The sequence below is a fragment of the Benincasa hispida genome, chromosome 1, assembly GCF_009727055.1.
Source record: "Benincasa hispida cultivar B227 chromosome 1, ASM972705v1, whole genome shotgun sequence".
Lineage (NCBI taxonomy): Eukaryota > Viridiplantae > Streptophyta > Magnoliopsida > Cucurbitales > Cucurbitaceae > Benincasa > Benincasa hispida.
In genome coordinates this window covers 3,284,823-3,302,643 of record NC_052349.1, presented here as the reverse complement: position 1 = coordinate 3,302,643, position 17,821 = coordinate 3,284,823, and the positions used below count along the sequence as shown (strand labels likewise).

The window sequence follows — 17,821 nt, the reverse complement described above, 5'->3', positions numbered from 1 at the left end:
ACTCAATTATTTTGAATTAACCATGTCACTCGATACGGAACCTGCTCTATAGTTAATGCTCATGTATGAACATACACAAATTGAAAAATTTTCTGACCATATACATGGTGAATTTCAAATCGATTTCTTGAAATGTGAAGTAATTTCTTATTAACTAAGAACAAACATAACAGAAACACAAAAGAGAAAATTGGGATCATTTTCCCTTTACAAAACCTGTTTGTCTTGACGAAGATCAAGTTATAAAGGCATTGAGATCATTTCACTATATTGTCTCACACCTCAAGTAAGTAAATGTGCTTTTTTCTACTTTTTTTTTCCTTTTTCGATGATATGCGAGACATACAAACATAGTAAAGAGAACGAGTGAGTGTGAGTTTGTGAATGTGTAATGATACAAGTAGCTCCTAGTGGAACGAGGAGGGGAGAGTAGAGATGTCCATGGGGCGGGGCGGGGTCGGGGATGCGATTCCCCATCCCCATCCCCATCCCCGTGAAATTTCCCACAGGGATCGGGTGGGGATTCCTGCGGGGAATTTTTTCCCGTTATCTTTTTTGTAAAAAGTCAATTAATTTAAATCACTAATATGAGCAAATTGAAATTAAATAATTAAATTTATCACTAAATTGGTTATTATGGTTACTTTTACATGAAAATTTGAATTTAAAGATAAATTACTCAAATTTTGGCCTAAAAAAACTAATTAATTTTTTTTAGTAAAAAGAAATAAATATAAATCAAATTATTCACATCTATAATCTAAATTTAAATATTCAATTTAAATATATTCATTATCTTTCGTAATAAATAATCAAATTTGAAATTTAAATGTAATATTTATATAATAATAATAATAACATAAATTAGATAACTATACTAAATAAATATGTAGAAGCTAATCAAGGCGGGGACGGGGAACGGGGCTAGGACGGGGGCGGGGACGGGGAATGCATTCCCCATCCCTGTCCCCGTTTAGCTTACGGGGAATATTTTTTCCCCACTCCCTCCCCCATTCCTCGCCTAATCGGGAAATCTCTGCCCCATTCAGGGCGAGACCCCGTCCCCATGGGAAAATTGGACATCTCTAGGGGAGAGAGCTATGAAACAATAAGCATCGAGTTGAGAATACTAAGTATTGAGTAACGAGTAGCGAGTATAACGAGTGTTTAACAGTTACCTATTTTCCTAAATGCTCACTTTCTATCTTGTTTTTTCTTGAAGGATGGATAAGTATATATTCTTACGTTATGGTGGTATATGGGACGGCACAGAAGAATGCTATACTGGAGGCCGTTTGAAAGGTTTGCTAGTTCCATGCACATTGACGTACAATGAGCTGGTAAATCTTGTATATGATATCATGCAAGTTAGTTCGACAGAGTTCAAGATTATAATGAGGGTGAAATATAAGATGGATATTGATTCTCCTCCAGTGTGCTTAATGGACGATGCTGATATTAAATTTCTCCTCTCAGAGTATGACTGTACTAGACTGCAGGTATTTGTAAGTCTTGAGGAAATCGAATAAATTCATCGCAGGGCAACATTTGATTACCCAGAGAGAGTAGACCAACCCATTTGTGAAGGTGATGTAAATGAGCATGATGTTTGTCCATTGGGTGTCTGACTGGAAAACGACAACATTTATGTTAATATAGCAAACGTATTGCATCCAAATGTGATAATAGAAGATGTTGGGACATGTGTAAATGAGAATACAATGATAGAGGAGGAAGAGGTTAGGAATGAAGAACAGACAACCCTAGTTGTTTTAGGGAAAAATCGTTCTGTTATGAATGAAGAACAGTCAACCCAGGTCTTTTTAAGGAGTGGTCCTTCTGTCGTGAATGAAGAACAACCAACTCTGATTCTGTCAAATGATTTTGGCCATTTTGTTGGGAGTGTGCCTTGTCAAAATCCGACCTATTTACCATCTAGTAGTAATGCCCTAAGGGGGGACTTGATTATGCAACCACAGTCATTTATAAGGTTGGTGGATACAGTTGAAGAAGGTCAAATTTTCTTCGGCAAGAGTGATGTGAAGATGAGGTTAGCAATGTTGGCCATTAAGAACAACTTTGAGCTGTGGGTTAAAAATCCAAACAAAAAATTGTATAGTGTTCGGTGTTTTCACAAGACTTGTAAGTGGGTTGTTCGAGCAATTAAAATGGACAAATGTGATATTTTTAAGATCACAAAATACACGCCCAATCACACATGCTCGATTGAAGTATTGAATCATGACCACAAGCAAGCCAACACATTCGTTATGGTCACCTAATCAAGGACAAGTTCGACTTTGGTCGAGGGGACAAACCGCACCATATTATTAAGGATATGCAACAACAATACGATGTCAATTTTAGTTATGACAAGGCCTGGTGTGCGAGAGAAACTGCTTTTGCTCTTGCAAGGAGGACGCCAAAAGAATCATATGTTATCTTGCATGCATATGGTGAGGCTTTAAAGATAGAAAATCCTAGAACTGTATTTGAGATTGAGCTTGAAAAATCAAAATATTTCAAATACGTGTTCATGGCGCTAGGTGCGAGTCTAAGAGGTGTTAAGAGTTATCGACCCATGATCATTGTAGATGGCCATCATTTAAAGGGTAAGTATAAGGGAACAATGATAGTTGGTGTTGCAATGGACAGTAATAAATAACCAATTGTACCCACTAGCATATTCAATTGTTGATAGTGAGAATGATCGAGCCCTAAAGTGGTTCATGACGAACCTTAAAATAGCAATTGGAGAATGCCCTAATCTCTTATTCGTCTCAGACCGTGGAGAGTATAGCTAATGTCGTTGATATCATATTCCCCAATTCTTACCACAGACTTTGTACCTTCCATTTGAAAAGGAACGTGGAGAAATACTTCAAAGACGAGACCGTTAGAAAATTGTTTCATGATGCTTATAGAGCATATCGAGAATCAGAGTTCAAGCGTCATTGGGTCCAAATAGTGACCTACAAAAATGGTTCCCTTGCTAGATATTTAGAGGATGCTGGTATTCAGCGGTGGGCACGGTGTTACCAGCCTGGGAACCGATATGATAACATGACTAGTAATGGTGTTGAATGCTTCAATGCTACCAAAGAAGCAAGAGTGTTATCAATAACTTCATTGCTAGAATACATAAGAGGTCTACTTCAAGATTGGTTTCATGAGTGGCAAACAATGTGGTCTAATAGTACATCGACACACTTAATCTATATGGAGGAAATAATGGGTTTAAAGTGTGAAAAAGCTAAGGGATGCCAAGTAAATCCTATTGATTGTTATATATTTCATGTCAAGGACGATGGATTAGATGGTATAGTCAGCCTTGACACTCGAGAATGTAGTTGCAAGCAATTTCAGTGTTTGGAGATTTCGTGTTTGCACGCTATTGCTGCAGTTAGAGAGCACAATATTAATCCATTTACTCTATATAGCCGATTGTATAGTGTTGATTCCCTAGTACTAGCATATGCATAATCAATAAACCTGCTCGGTCATGTATCAGAATGGAAAAGGTCACCAGGGTATACCGAGGTAAAAATACTCCCACCGAAAAGAGTGGTATAGGTTGGTAGACGAAGGGTAAATAGGATATCGTCTGCTGAAGAATATGTCACATTAAAGAAATGTGACGATGTGGCCAACCGGGACATAACTGATAAAAGTGCAACGAACCACTTGGCACGTCCAAACTCAACAAACGGGTAAGAACATAGGGGGACCCTAAAAAACTCTGTATTATAATGTAGATTGTTCACTCAATCATATCAACGTCATACTCGATGCTTGATTACTTTATACTAGATTATTTTGAATTCATAGCCCGTTTGAAGGCATTTGATTAATCCTTTGGTGCTCTGTACGGTACTCGACAATACTCGATAAACATTGACTAGATAGATGGTTGATTTACATATATTATATACTTGGTGTAATGTAGAGACGTTCTAATAAATACTCGATAGTCGATACTTGTTAAGATATACTTGTTACACGATACTCGACAATACTTGATAAACATTGACTATATAGATGGTTGATTACTATATACTCAGTGCATGTTACACAATACTCGACAATTCTAAAAAAATTGGTGATTATATAGATGGTATAGATTTACAAATAATGTCAAAGTTCACATGGAAAGCCCTAATAAAAATAAAATAATGTCAGATTTACAAATAATGTCAAAATACAAATAGATGGTATAAAAATTCACATAAATAATGTTAAAATAATGTGAAAATTTACATGGAAAAATTGATTTGCCCTAATAAAAAAATTGATCTGCCCATAACTCGACACCGTATTGCAACCTGAAATTATGCATCTTATCTTGTCGTAAGCTCTCCATACTCGACCAGGTCACCAAGTACTCAAAGTAGTTGAGACTGAATATCCCACAGTCGAGTGTATTCCCTTGTAGGTGCCTATATTGATACGACTCAACTTCCAAGGACTAGTGAAAGGTCGGGTTTTGCATCATATAGGCCGCATAAAAGAAGAGTAAAGCATAGGGGCGTGAGGAATTTTCGCAGATCTTTCTCTTTGATGTATTGGGAAACGATCATCGAGAGGAAACATGAATTGTTAATCATCTCAATGTGAGAGGATAGGCTAGTTGTTTGGCCTGGGAAACGATCATGGGGAGGAATCTTGAATTGTCTAGCCATACTGCACAAAATAACCAAAAATAGGAAAAAATAAGAATTATGTTCAATACTCGATACACGATGCACGTTCCTCGATGATACTCGATTTCTTGATACCCGATACATGCTACATGGTGTCCCTTACTCACTACATTATAAGTGACTAGATGGTTGATTATCGAGCATTCAGTTTGATTTTCCACCTTCATGCATTATTCAACTCAAACCCTAAACTCCAAGCAGTCCGAAATAACAAAAATTTGAAAAATGGAATGAAAAAAACTCGAAATCCAACCAAACATGCAAGATATGAAAACAGAAATGAAAACCGTGTCGGTCGAGTATCGAGCAACATACAAGCGCATATCGAGGAACATGATGCAGAGATAGTCGAGTTTTGAGTGAATGATGCCAAAATACAAAAAACGAGAAGAATGTTACTTGATGATAGTCGAGCATCGAATATGACGTTGATGTGATCAAGTATACATGTGTCGATTGCAGCCGTATTAAGTAATCATGAAGCTGGGTATCGAGTGACCGTGCATCAAAAAACGTGTGATGAACAATCGAGGATCGAGTAAATTCACATTAACAAGCGCGAGGAATGCATCTCAAGGACGAATCGATAAAATCATAAGCATAAGCCACTTTCCATTAATTTTTCATTTGGCCTCCCAAATGAGACCATCCTTAAAAATAAAAATAAAAATAATAAAAAAAAAAAACTCGGATTTTATTGTCGCATTTCTCACTCTACACTCCTCTCTCTATAAGCCTCCGTTGTTTCTGTCACCTTGATTTCTCCTGTTTTCTCGGCAAAAGCTTGACCTTCACTTTCACTATCACGGCCGTTTCCTGAAGATTCTTCGCCACAGTCTCTTCTCTTCTCCGTGTATTAATCGTATATTTTCCGTTTATGTATTTCTCATTCCTTAAATGTTGCATTTTCTTCCATTCATTGTGGTTATTCGCGACTTTGTATGACGATTGATGGTTTTTTGGGCTGTGTTGGAATGATTGCAGGAGGAAAAAGAACTGGAGGTAATTTCCGTGCAGAATTCTTGAATATATACTCATAAATTGGGAAGTAAGGGATTGGTATATATGTCTTTCAATCAATCAACGCATGATAAGAATGAGGATCCTCAGTTTAAGGAATCTGGGCGATCGTCGAGCTTCAGTCAACAGAAAATCACTTGTGGACTTCATTCTAAGCCACGGGATTCGCGCAGGTATGCGCCGCCGATCGTCTCCAACCACAGGTAATGGCCTTGTGTCCCCCCCCCGGGATTGTGTTAGGAATATCTTCTGTATGAATTCTGTGGTTTTCTAGAGGGATTGTTTGATTTCGTACATTGTTTTTAGTTCTAATTCAGTATTTCTTTTTGTTTCTTCTTCTTTCCCTTTCGGTTTTCGGTTTAGTTCTAAGCAGTCCAACGATGTGCAACCAGCACGGAAAACTAGGGCTGGTGCATCCTTTGCACAGTCTACCGTTTCTACGACCCCTCGCGGAGGACAAACCGGTTCTCATGTGCAGTCGCAACAGAATGGTATGGATTCATTTAGAAAAAACAGAAAGAAAAAGTTTCATATATCGTTTTCAAGGAAGCCATTAAATTGCTTTCTAAGTAGTTTATATCACGTCAGGGATCAGCATCTGGTTATATTATAAAGTAAATGTTATCTTTTGATCAGTGTTTCTCTTTCCTTGTGATCTTGTTATTGTTAACAGTTAACTCAAGGCCTTTTCATTTAAATGTTTTTCTTTTGTACATTTTTGTGTGATGTTTTGCAATATATGAGTTTAATACACTGCTCTGCTAGCAGGATCCCAAAGCTGGGTTGTTGAAAAAAATGCAACTTCTCAAACGGCCTCAAAAACTTCTGATGCACTTTCAGAATCCAAGAGCAGCACTGTTCAAGATAATGCATCTTCTAAGCCTACATCAAAAACTTCCGACACCACCCCCTTTAAAGGTAAGCTGATTAGGGTCACATTTACAGCAGAGAAGTGTTTTGGCATGTGGTGGTGTGTGGTGAGATTTATTTTGGTTTGTTCAATGGTACATTTTTTTTGGTTGGGATGCTAATCATAGTTATTTTCATGTTCTAGACATGGGAGAACAGCATTTAACATTTCCACTTCAATTTGGATCCTTAAGTCCTGGTTTCCAGGTATTCTATCCATTCTATGATTATTTAGTAACGTCAATGGTATATATGACTAAGTCTTCAATGAAATTGCTGGTAATAAATTATATGATTATATCTGTTGTGAGGATTGACACTTTGGTATTTCAGATTCCTAGGACCAGTTCAGCTCCTTCAAATCTGCAAGAACAGATATTAAACCAGGTTAGAATGCGTCTTTTCAACGACTGCTACTGTCCTGATATATGGGTTACTGGTGGCCGATAGCTCTGGCACTCATCAAATATATGTTTTTTAGAGTTTGATTCTGGCTTTCATAAATCTTGAGCTTAGCAACAGTCTAAATCTGTTGGCATGTATGTACCATGGTCATCTCTACTTCATTTGGATGGTTGTTCGGTATAACTGGCCTAAGATCGAGTTTTAAAGTTTCTGCACATGCTCAGTTATTGAAATGATTTATTCATATTGCTAATTATGGTTACTGTTTCTTTTTCTTGGCAACTGGGTTGGTTTATTCTTATCAGCTGTTCTTACCTGCCAGGCACAATGCCATGTGTTTAAATCTGTACCTTCAGGGTCAGTGCTGCCAGTACCCAGACAACCAATTGCCAAAAATGATCCCAGTCTCTGTGATCAACCAAATATTGGAACGTTCAATCCAGAGCCAGTGACCAAAAGGAAGATCCAAGTCTTGTCAAGAGCACCCTTAAACCAGATTCAGAAGCCTTCCCATGTATCATTTGTTACTTACGGAACTTCTGTTTCCCTTGCTGATAGCAAGCGTATGAGCTTTGTGCATCCTATTGCCAATTCACCTAATGTGAAAGTAATCCAAGTTCATGATGAGAAGTCTACAAAGCATGTGGCAATGCAGTCTCTTCCTGGGCCTTTGACGCAGGTCGTCCACTCATGTTCTAAAGAAAGCCTATCTAAGTCCATCTCAATTAAGGCTGATAACAAAGTATCAGGCAAGAAAGGACTGATTCAACTCCCGCATCAGATTGAGGTTGCAGATCCCAATTGTTATACTAAGCTGGAATCCTCTTTGCAATTTGAGCAAGCAAAGCATGAGCTCGTTGGAACAAAAAAAGTAGGAGCGGGAAGATTGCCCGATTCTCAATATGGCATAAAACAAAGTAAACTGCTATCTTGTATGAAGCCAACGACAACTAGTAATGGCAATTCAAAGTCAAAAACACTGGAAGAATGGGATGGACCTATAATTTCGCATGCAGAAGTTGACAGTAATAATGTTCTTTCCAACTCCATAACTCATGGATGTAAGACTTTACCTATTATTGTATCTTCTTGTCAAAGTGATAGTAACAATATCAATGATACTGTAGTGTGCCGAGCTGATCTGCAATCTGCTCTTGTTGAAACGTCTGAGCTCACAGAGATGAAGCAGGAAGGAGGTAGAACAGAGTATACATGTGGTCAATATGACCCTAATTTTAGACCCTTTATTGAGGATATGGAGACAAATAAGATGAGGAATAGGTCGAAGAAGAAGAGGAAGGAAATTCTTCGGAAGGCAGATGCTGCTAGGACTACTTCCGACCTTTATATGGCATATGAAGAACATCAAGAGAAGAAAGAGACTGTTATATCTGCAGAAAGCTCCAATAAGAGCATAAATATGAAACACGACTCTGTTGGTTCCATTAAGGAAGAGGCTATCTTGAACAAGAAGGATGTTCATAGTAAACTCGAGCTAGATGATTGGGAAGATGCAGTTGATATTTCTACTGATACATTGAAATACGAGGGTGGTTTTGAGGACAAGGCCAATGAAAAAGTAGCACTGCACCTCGAGGATGGGAGTGGAGATCTGGCAAAAAGGTACTATAGAGATTCCCCCCTGAAATTTGTCAAGTTCATGGACCGTCCGGATGGGTTTGAAATTACTCCCAACATGAAGGCTTTAGTGAGTATTAACCATGGCTCTTGTTCTGTTAATAGTAATTCACTTGCTAACCTTGGAAAAATGGATAAGCCAAGCGGACGGTCTCGACTAGACCATCGTGCTATTACTGTTGATGATAGACTACTTGCTTCAGGGCGGCATTCACACTTGGATAGCACTTGGCCAACCCAAGGTGCTACCATTAGTGCTGTAAAGTCCCGATGGGCACACATTGGTTCTCAGGAAAGGATCCAAAGGAATGGCTCAAATACTGATAGGTGGCAAAGAGATGCTAGTTTTCAGGTGAAAGGTATAATTTCTTCTCGAACTCCATCACAGGCGATGCACAGAGCTGAGAAGAAATATGAGGTGGGTGAAGTGGTTCCCAAGGAATTGATCAAACAAAGGCAGTTCAAGGATATACTAAACAAGCTAACTCCACAAAATTTTGAAAAACTCTTTGAACAAGTGAAATTAGTTAATATTGATAGTTTGATGTCACTGTATGGTGTCACCTATCAGATCCATGACAAAGCTTTGATGGAGCCTAGTTTCTGTGAAATGTATGCCAATTTTTGTCTCCATTTGGCTGGTCAGTTACCTGATTTTAGCGAAGGTAATGAGAAGATTACTTTTAAGAGGTTGCTTTTAAACATGTGCCAAGAGGAATTTGAGAAAGGGCGGGAACGAGAAGTGAATAGAATAAAGGCCCGCAAAAGAATGCTTGGCAACATCAGATTAATTGGGGAGCTTTACAAGAAAAAGATGATAGCAGAGAGAGTTATGCATGAATGCATCAAGGAATTGTTGGGTGAATATCAAAATCCCGATGAGGAAAATATTGAAGCATTGTGCACATTGATGAGTACCACAGGAGAGATGATAGATCACCCCAAAGCAAAGGAGTATATGAATTCATATTTTGAGATGATGACTAAATTATCTAATAGCATGAAGCTGTCATCTAGGTTTAGGTTCATGTTGAAGGATGCAATTGATTTGAGAAAGAATAAATGGCAACAGGGGAGATGAGAAGGAAGTTACCCTGTGCATCAAGGACTTGAATTCGCTTGAATCCCATTCCCCCATGATTTCTCTTTGGGTCACAGACCCCTTTGAGAGACAAAACACAGAAAGGGATCTTTTAGCTAAACATGATGCAATCGTGTAGAAGATGAAGGTCGATCGCATAGACTTGACGCTCGATCGTTTAGTATAAAGTACTATTGTATATTAAACTCGATAGTAATCATGTAGTCACTCGATAGTGAATCTGATCAATCGTGTGTCGTTCATTGAGATTTTGAAATCAAATTTCTTTTAGCTCAATTTTCCATAAAATCGTGTATAACCACCCACTAAGGTCGGTTATTGAAAAAAGAAATATCAATTATCATATAATTAATAAATTATAAATAAATACAATAACTAATTATATTATATTTATAAACTGTAGTTTTTATATTGCATCACATGTAACATATAAACCATAGTTCTTTTTCTATTTTATGACATTTAATATCAATCATATTTATATTAACTCCTCCAATCAAATAATAATGTATCAAATACATCATATCAATTATATCATATATGATCAAATTCCCTCTTGTTAATTTGAACATTTCAAATTAACCCAAAAACTGATTCTTAACTTGAATCCATTGAGCCACCAAGAGGACCTTATGGGCCTATAGCTTGAAGCTCCAACGGTAATTGAATAACTGACTAAACTCTTTAATCACATTATCCACCATCTGTTAACTGTCGGGCACTCTACTAAAGACTGACAGCTACATTCTTCGCATTACAGATATATTTCTGTGTCCATTGGATATAACCAATCAACAGTACAATAACCCTTCAAAAATTGCTCGTAAGTACAGCTAGGCAAAATTACCGTTTTGTCCCTATAGTTACATCTAACTCCTTAAATACCACTGATTCCTCTAATGAATAATAGATCATAGTCCCACTATGACTAAACCCTTCTCGGGCCAAGAAAAAGTGTGGCACCACATTGTTCAAGCCCCGAAATCAGCCCTTATCTCTTACCCCTGCTTTGGGGAAGGAGTGAATTTCATCTTGTGTAGCTGAGTTTCCAGCTACCCAATCAGATGAATCCCCAAAGTGGTAGGCTTGTTGAGTCGGCAATCTGGCCACTCTCACCCATGCAAATCAAAGGACCACATTTATAGGCAGGAGTTCACAACTCACTCAGGATTAAGATCATGTTACTTATGGTCATCCTAGTGAAATGATGAAATAAATGCTAAATAAATAAGGTAAGTTCAAAAGTCCTTTATTAAATGCAAATATTAAAAAACAACAATAGGGTACCCATAAATCATAAATGTTAATAAATAAGCCTGTAAACAATTCTTAATGGTAGGTTTCAAATATCAAAACTGAAAATTAAGCAAAACGTGAAAGGAAATCTAAGTCTCATGAACGGAAGCATAAAACTAGTCTCAGTGGCTCGATCATGAATTCCACTTGTCCATCGCTGGTGCATCTCTACCTTTACCTGAAACAACAATATGAGAAAGAATGAGTATAAAATACTCGGTAAGTAACCCCACTACTAGGGTCAGGTTAGGCATCTATGTCCTCTAGATGCCTACCTCTAGTGGAACTATAAACTTCTCTGGTCCTTATAGGATACATACATACATGCAAAACTAGTTTCTATCCTACTGTAATTAAGTATACCCACTACCTCTGGTGAATCACGAAGGAAACATAATGTCTGGTGAATCCCAAAGGAAACACAATCTGGTGAATCCCGAAGGAAACACAATATCTGGTGAATCCTGAAGGAAACACAATCTGGTGAATCTCGAAGGGAACATAATCTGGTGAATCCCGAAGGAAACACAATCTCTAGTGTGCATAACTAATTAGTAAAATCATTATCATAGTCTCAACATCATAATTATCACAATATGGTTCTATGACATACATGTCGAATGAACTCTTACCAAAATAGGTGCCCAACAATCAACAAGAAGGATCACAACGCATACCAAAATACTTTCCGAATGAACTCGAATCCGTTGAATAGCACGTTGCACACTCCGAAGTACTCCAATCTTGGATCTAAATTTCAAATACAGAGATAACAAATTTTAACCCAAAACCAAATGGGTAATCAAACCCTAGAAGACCAACCAAAATCTTGCCCAAAATTAATCAATCCCTTACTAAAAAAAAAAAGTCAAGTGATGCATGCGGATTTCGGCAACAAACATGGGCTGGCAGCACTTGATCAACGTGGAAGCAGCCGTGGCGGCGCAGCGAGCGGCGATAGAAAGACTCGCGACTCGGCTTCGGCGCGTTTGGACGGAGGAGGATGACAGCTTGGATCTGGACGAAGGAGGACGACGACTAGCGATCTGGTCAGGCTACGAGCAGCAGAAATAAAAATCAAAGGGGGGAGGGGGTTTATAATAATAATAATAATAATAATAATAATAATAATAATAATAAACTAAAAAGGAAATAAAAATAAACTATGTTTTATTCTTTTCCTTATTCCACTTTGTACTAATAAATTTCTTTCCTTCCCAAAATGAAATTAATTCCTGTTATTAATTTTCAAATTGAATAATTTTACGTTAACAATTAAATTTTCGCAATTACACTTGAAGTCCAAAATTCCAAAAATGCCTTCAATACTAAAAATTACTGAAATTACATTATTACTAAAAAAAATGCAGGGTGTTACAAGTTATCCCTCGTTATCCATATACTACAGACCATTTAGGTTATCACTTAAAACACGATCCACTTGTATGTCTCCATATACATGTTGAAGTTACAACGATAACCATGGATCTTACTTTATTGATTTGTAGTTAATGCAACTAAAATATCTCATATTTCATAGACTGAAGTGAATAAAATATCATATGTTATAAATCACAAAAATGTTTGTTCCTAGAAGTGTTTACAAATTACAGGACCCTACTAGATTTAAGGCATCAACCCTAATAGAAGGAACACTAAGGTCCACATCGAAAGCGGAGATCGGTCCCAATTTTTTTTTTTTACAGAATCAAAATACACAGTACATAAATTATGCATCAAAACAAAAACGTTACGGCATGCAAAAGAAGGGTTAAAAAAATGCTTACCCTTGAAGCCAAAACATTTTTCACTAAATTCCTCCTCTCCAAATGGTCACGAACAATCATGATCAAATCGTACAAAAATATTTCTCAACATGGACACCACCACAATTTGAACCTTCTGTATTCTCTACAGGGTATGAGAATCACCGGAGGTGTGGGCTCTGTGTTCTTTTGGGAAGAGGGAGAAAATTTGTGAGAAGAGGAAATTTATTTTCTAAAGAATAAAATGGAAATTGAAAAAAATACAGAGACCTTCTGTATGTTCTACTTATCGTGAAGAAGAAGAAGATTAAGAAAATAATTCCCAACTCTCTATTAGGGCACTGATCTTTAAAATAACTTTATTGATTTAACGGGTTGACACAATCGCTCAATATAACAGCTAAACGATATACTTGTTCTTCAATAAACGATGAGAGTCAAACAACAACTAGACGATCGTTTATTGTTGTTACTCGATCGCTTACCAGACTCTAAACTTTGTTTAAAAACTCTATATGATCGCTTATAGACTCTACACAATTGCTGACTAATGCTAGACAATCGCTTACAAAACACTACGCGATCACTTACAAAATACTACACAATCGCTTAAAAAATATTACACGATCGCTTACAAAATACTATACAATTGTTGGGCTCTGCTACTCGATCTCTTAGTAGAAGAAGTAGGTGATGAGCGGCACACTTCGGTTAATTCTACACGATAGACGTTCCCGAACTCCCACCCTCGAGAGCTCACCTTCCTCACTCCAGATATTCAAACTTCCATGCCTTTTCTTTCAGTTTCTTTCTTCTTTTAAACACCCAACTTCTCCCAACATAATTGAAAGTAATTTAGTTGCGGTCCCCAACCTCCCTAATCGACTCAACCACTAAATTCCCTTTATCTTCTTTATTCTTTCTTTTTTGATATTGTAGTATAATTGGAGCTCTATCATTACCTCCCCCCTCCACCTCTACCTTGTCCTCAAGGTAAAATTATGGAAATCATCGAATACCTCCCAAGTTGCCTCATGCTCCGGCAAGCCCTTCCACTTCATTAAAACTTCATGTCCCCGCTGTGACGGTCCAAGCCAGAGCTCAATACAACTTCTGGTTCAGGCAGCCAAGTGTGATTTTCATCGATTAAAGGATCTATAGACAATTTCCCTTCTGGTTGTCCAACCACTTTTGAGCTGCGACACATGAAACACCGGATGGATCGACACTGTTGTAATATAAGGATGTATGTTAGCATGTATGCTTAGTTCATTACTTGTTATATAAAAGTTATATATTAGTAATGAATGAACATTGCATGAGCATGACACTTAGGTTTATTTATAAAAGTTATAAATGCCTTGTGAATGTCTAGATTAGTAATGTGGTTGGTTTTAGTTGTTTCATTTTTTATAAGAGTTATAATTAATGAAATTAGAATTAAAATCAATAAGAAAGAGTTGCATGTAAACTTAAGCTTTAATCATGTTTTAAAAGAGTTTTAAAATTTTATTGAGGTAGACCTAAGATCAGATTATAATAAGATTAGATACCTAAGTTTAATCTTTTAATTCGGTTTAATTGGATTAAATTAACTATAAAAGTTTAAATATGTATCAAATCTACTATAAGGGACCTTTTGGCTAAGGCTGGTTCTAGCTAGGTTGGGGTACTTAAGTCGATGGAAACATTGCACCCCTACTTGGGAACCTACCTAGAAAGGTGAATTAGATAGATTTGTTACATGCATGAAAATTTAATGAAAGTCTATTAAAGTGTTTAATAAGACTTGAATCAAACTTGTTTAATCATAAAAAACAAGTGTTGTTTTTTAGCAAATTAAACAACCGCTTAGTTAAAATCGGTAGCCGGATTTACTAAGTTAATGAAACCCTAGGTAGAACATTCAGTGGGAGGTAATTGAGGTATATGATACTTCATTTTACCTCTACACGTTTCTCGCCAAAAAGTTCACACCGTGAGATCTATCCTCGGCCTTGAGGCACCCTGGGAGTGTCCCCCTAAAGGATGGCATTTGGGTAGGTCAATACCAAGGTGAATGGAGAGAATGTTCATAGTAAGTGGGAGTGGGATGTGTGACAACATATCCCTCGGTCTCTCTCATTAGGTTGGATAAAGTTTTCATGCATCGCCTCGAGGCACCCTAGGAGTGTCCCCCAAAAGAATGGCTGTATTTGCACAACTCTTTATCCGATCTCCATAAATGGATAGTAGTATTTTGTCCTAATCTTCCTTTTCCCTACAGTGAGCGCATTAGGGTGGGACTCTAGGGCCTAAAATAAGGGGTTACACTTACATGGAATTATTAAGGATGTTAACAAATTCTTGATCAAACAATGGTGACTGTTAGATTTAGTTACAAGAAGTTTTTTCTAACTAATGGTTGAGATTGTCTCATTCCAGTAAAGGGGTACTTAATCACCCTACGGTGATTTTTGTCCTATCTCACTGGAGCATCATTGCAAAATAGATGTCACTTAGGGTACAATAGAACTATTTTGCTAAAACTTAATTGGTGATAAATGTGGTAATGTAAGTAGACTCATTAAGTTTGTTCTTTTTTCAGCAACTTTTAAATTATGGCAACCGCTACTTTATCACTTTTAGCCACCGATAAACTGATTGGAGAGAATTACGCTATTGGAAAAACACGATTAACACGATACTTATCATCGATGACCTGAGGTTTGTCCTTATAGAGGATTGTCCTCCTATTCCATCTCTCAACGCCGCTCGAAATGTTCGAGAGGTGTACGAGCACTGGACACGGGCGAACGAGAAGGCCAAACGTATATTTGGCCACCCTTAATGACGTGTTGGCCAAGAAGCATGAGCCCATGTTCACTGCACGCGAGATCATGAAGTCCCTAAGGGGAAAGTTCGGACAACCATCCGCGCAGCTCAGGCACGACGCTCTTAAATTCATCTTCAACTCCAAGATGAAGGAGGGTACATCTGTTTGTGAATATGTTATGAACATGATGGTCCACTTCAATGTAGTGGAGATGAATGGGTCGAGCATCGATGAGGCCAGCCAAGTTAGCCTTATCTTGGAGTCGTTACCAGAAAGCTTCCTTCATTTCGTAAGCAACGCTATTCTGAACAGGGTTGATTACAACCTTACAACTCTACTGAATGAGTTGCAGACATTCCAATCCCTGCTGAAAAGCAAGGAGAAGAAGGTTGGTGAGGTAAATGTTGCCTCATCTTCTAAAAAGTTCCCCCGAGGATCGACCTCAAGAACTAAGTCTACACCTTTTTCTTCCAGCACCAACAAATGGAAGAAGAAGAAGAGTCGTAAGGGGAAGGCACCTGCTAACCCACAACCTGCCACTCCGTGGGGTAGGCAACCAGTGCGGGTTGGGGAAAATGTTTCCTCTATAACTAGGACGACCACTGGAAGCGGAATTGCCCTCGTTATTTGGCTAAGAAGAAAAAGGCCAAACAAGGTAAATACGATTTACTGGTTTTAGAGGCTTGTTTAGTGGAGCATGATGATTCTGCCTGGATTATTGACTCTGGGGCCACTAACCATGTTTGTTCTTCATTTCAGGGAATTAGTTCTTGGCGGCAGCTTAGTGCTGGTGAGATGAGTATGCGAGTTGGAACCAAGCACGTCGTCTCAGCTGTGGCAGTGGGAGGTCTACGGTTGACTTTACAAAATAGGTTTATCATTTTGCATGACGTGTATGTAGTTCCCGAGTTAAAGAGGAACTTAATTTCTGTAAAGTCTTTGCTTGAATGTAGTTGTACCCTTAATTTTTCTGTTAATAAAGTGTTTATTATGAAAAATGGTGTTGATATATGTTCGGCTCAACTGGAATACAATTTGTATGTGCTAAGGCCGTTAGCAATAAATTCCCTCCATAACATAGAGATGTTTAAAACTGTTGTAACTCAAAACAAATGACTTAAAGTTTCTCCTAAAGAAAATGCCCAACTTTGGCACCTACTTTAGGGCACATTAATCTCAATAGGATTGAGACGTTGGTGAAGAATGGACTTCTAAATGAGTTAGAAGAAATTTCTTTACCTGTGTGTGACTCATGCCTTGAAGGAAAAATGACTAAAAGGCCTTTTATTGGAAAAGATTATAGGGCCAAAAAGCCTCTAGAGTTAGTGCATTCAGACCTTTGTGGTCCGATGAATGTGCGGCCAGGGGAGGCTATGAATATTTCATCACTTTTACTGATGATTATTCAAGGTATGGGTACGTTTATTTAATGCAACATAAGTCTGAATCCTTTGAAAAGTTCAAAGAGTTCAAGGCTGAAGTTTAACACGCATTAAGTAAAACAATTAAAACGCTTTGATGTGATCAAGGTGGAGAGTTTCTGGATTTTGAGTTCCAGAACTATTTGATAGAACATGGAATCATTTTTCAACTCTCAGCACCTGGTACACCTCAGTAGAATATTGTATTGGAGAGGAGAAATCGAACCCTATTGGACATGGTTCGGTCAATGATGAGTTACGCTTCCTTATCGAACTCATTTTGGGGTTTTACAGTAGAAACTGCAGCCTACATCCTGAATGGCATTCCCTCCAAAAGTGTTGCTAGAACACATTTGGAGTTGTGGAACAGGCGTAAAGCTAGTTTACATAATTTTTGCATCTAGGGTTGCCCGACACATGTGCTTGAGGCTAATCCTAAGAAACTAAAATCACATTCGAGCTGTGCCTATTTATAGGCTACCCCAACGAGACACGAGGGGGTTATTTTTATGATCCTAAGGAAAACAAAGTGTTTGTATCGAAAAATGTTACTTTTCTTGAGGAGGATCATATAAGGGAGAACAATCCTAGAAGCAAAATCATGTTGAATGAGCTTTCCAAAGAAACTATTGAAACTTCAACAAGAGTTGTTGATATGGGTTCATCTAGTAGGTTAAATCCACCTCAAGTGTTGAGGGAACCTCGACGTAATGGGAGTGTTGTGAACCCACCTATTCACTATATGAGTT

The 17,821-nt window shown here is 37.9% G+C and overlaps 1 protein-coding gene across 3 annotated transcripts; it reads left to right on the top strand.

The window, feature by feature from the left end:
* The first annotated feature begins 5,399 nt into the window (after positions 1-5,399).
* LOC120087619 lies at positions 5,400-10,062 on the top strand. 3 transcript variants are annotated; one of them, XM_039044453.1, is made up of 7 exons: positions 5,400-5,562; positions 5,685-5,923; positions 6,084-6,211; positions 6,489-6,638; positions 6,775-6,836; positions 6,963-7,016; positions 7,357-10,062. In XM_039044453.1, exons 2-7 carry the CDS (start codon positions 5,766-5,768, stop codon positions 9,751-9,753), a joined length of 2,949 nt encoding a protein of 982 aa, XP_038900381.1. In that variant the 5' UTR covers positions 5,400-5,562; positions 5,685-5,765; the 3' UTR covers positions 9,754-10,062. The 3 variants fall into 3 exon arrangements, with proteins under 3 accessions (XP_038900381.1, XP_038900399.1, XP_038900391.1); XM_039044471.1 differs by having other exon boundaries at positions 5,400-5,579; XM_039044463.1 differs by having other exon boundaries at positions 5,401-5,553.
* Positions 10,063-17,821: the final 7,759 nt, after the last annotated feature.

What these genes read in the sequence shown, in the direction of transcription:
- LOC120087619 (XM_039044453.1), top strand. Translation starts at nt 5,766, where the DNA reads ATGTCTTTCAATCAATCAACGCATGATAAGAATGAGGATCCTCAGTTT. An exon ending in CCGATCGTCTCCAACCACAG is followed by an intron (nt 5,924 to 6,083) that starts GTAATGGCCTTG and finishes TTTTCGGTTTAG; the next exon opens with TTCTAAGCAGTCCAACGATG. An exon ending in CCTTAAGTCCTGGTTTCCAG is followed by an intron (nt 6,837 to 6,962) that starts GTATTCTATCCA and finishes TTGGTATTTCAG; the next exon opens with ATTCCTAGGACCAGTTCAGC.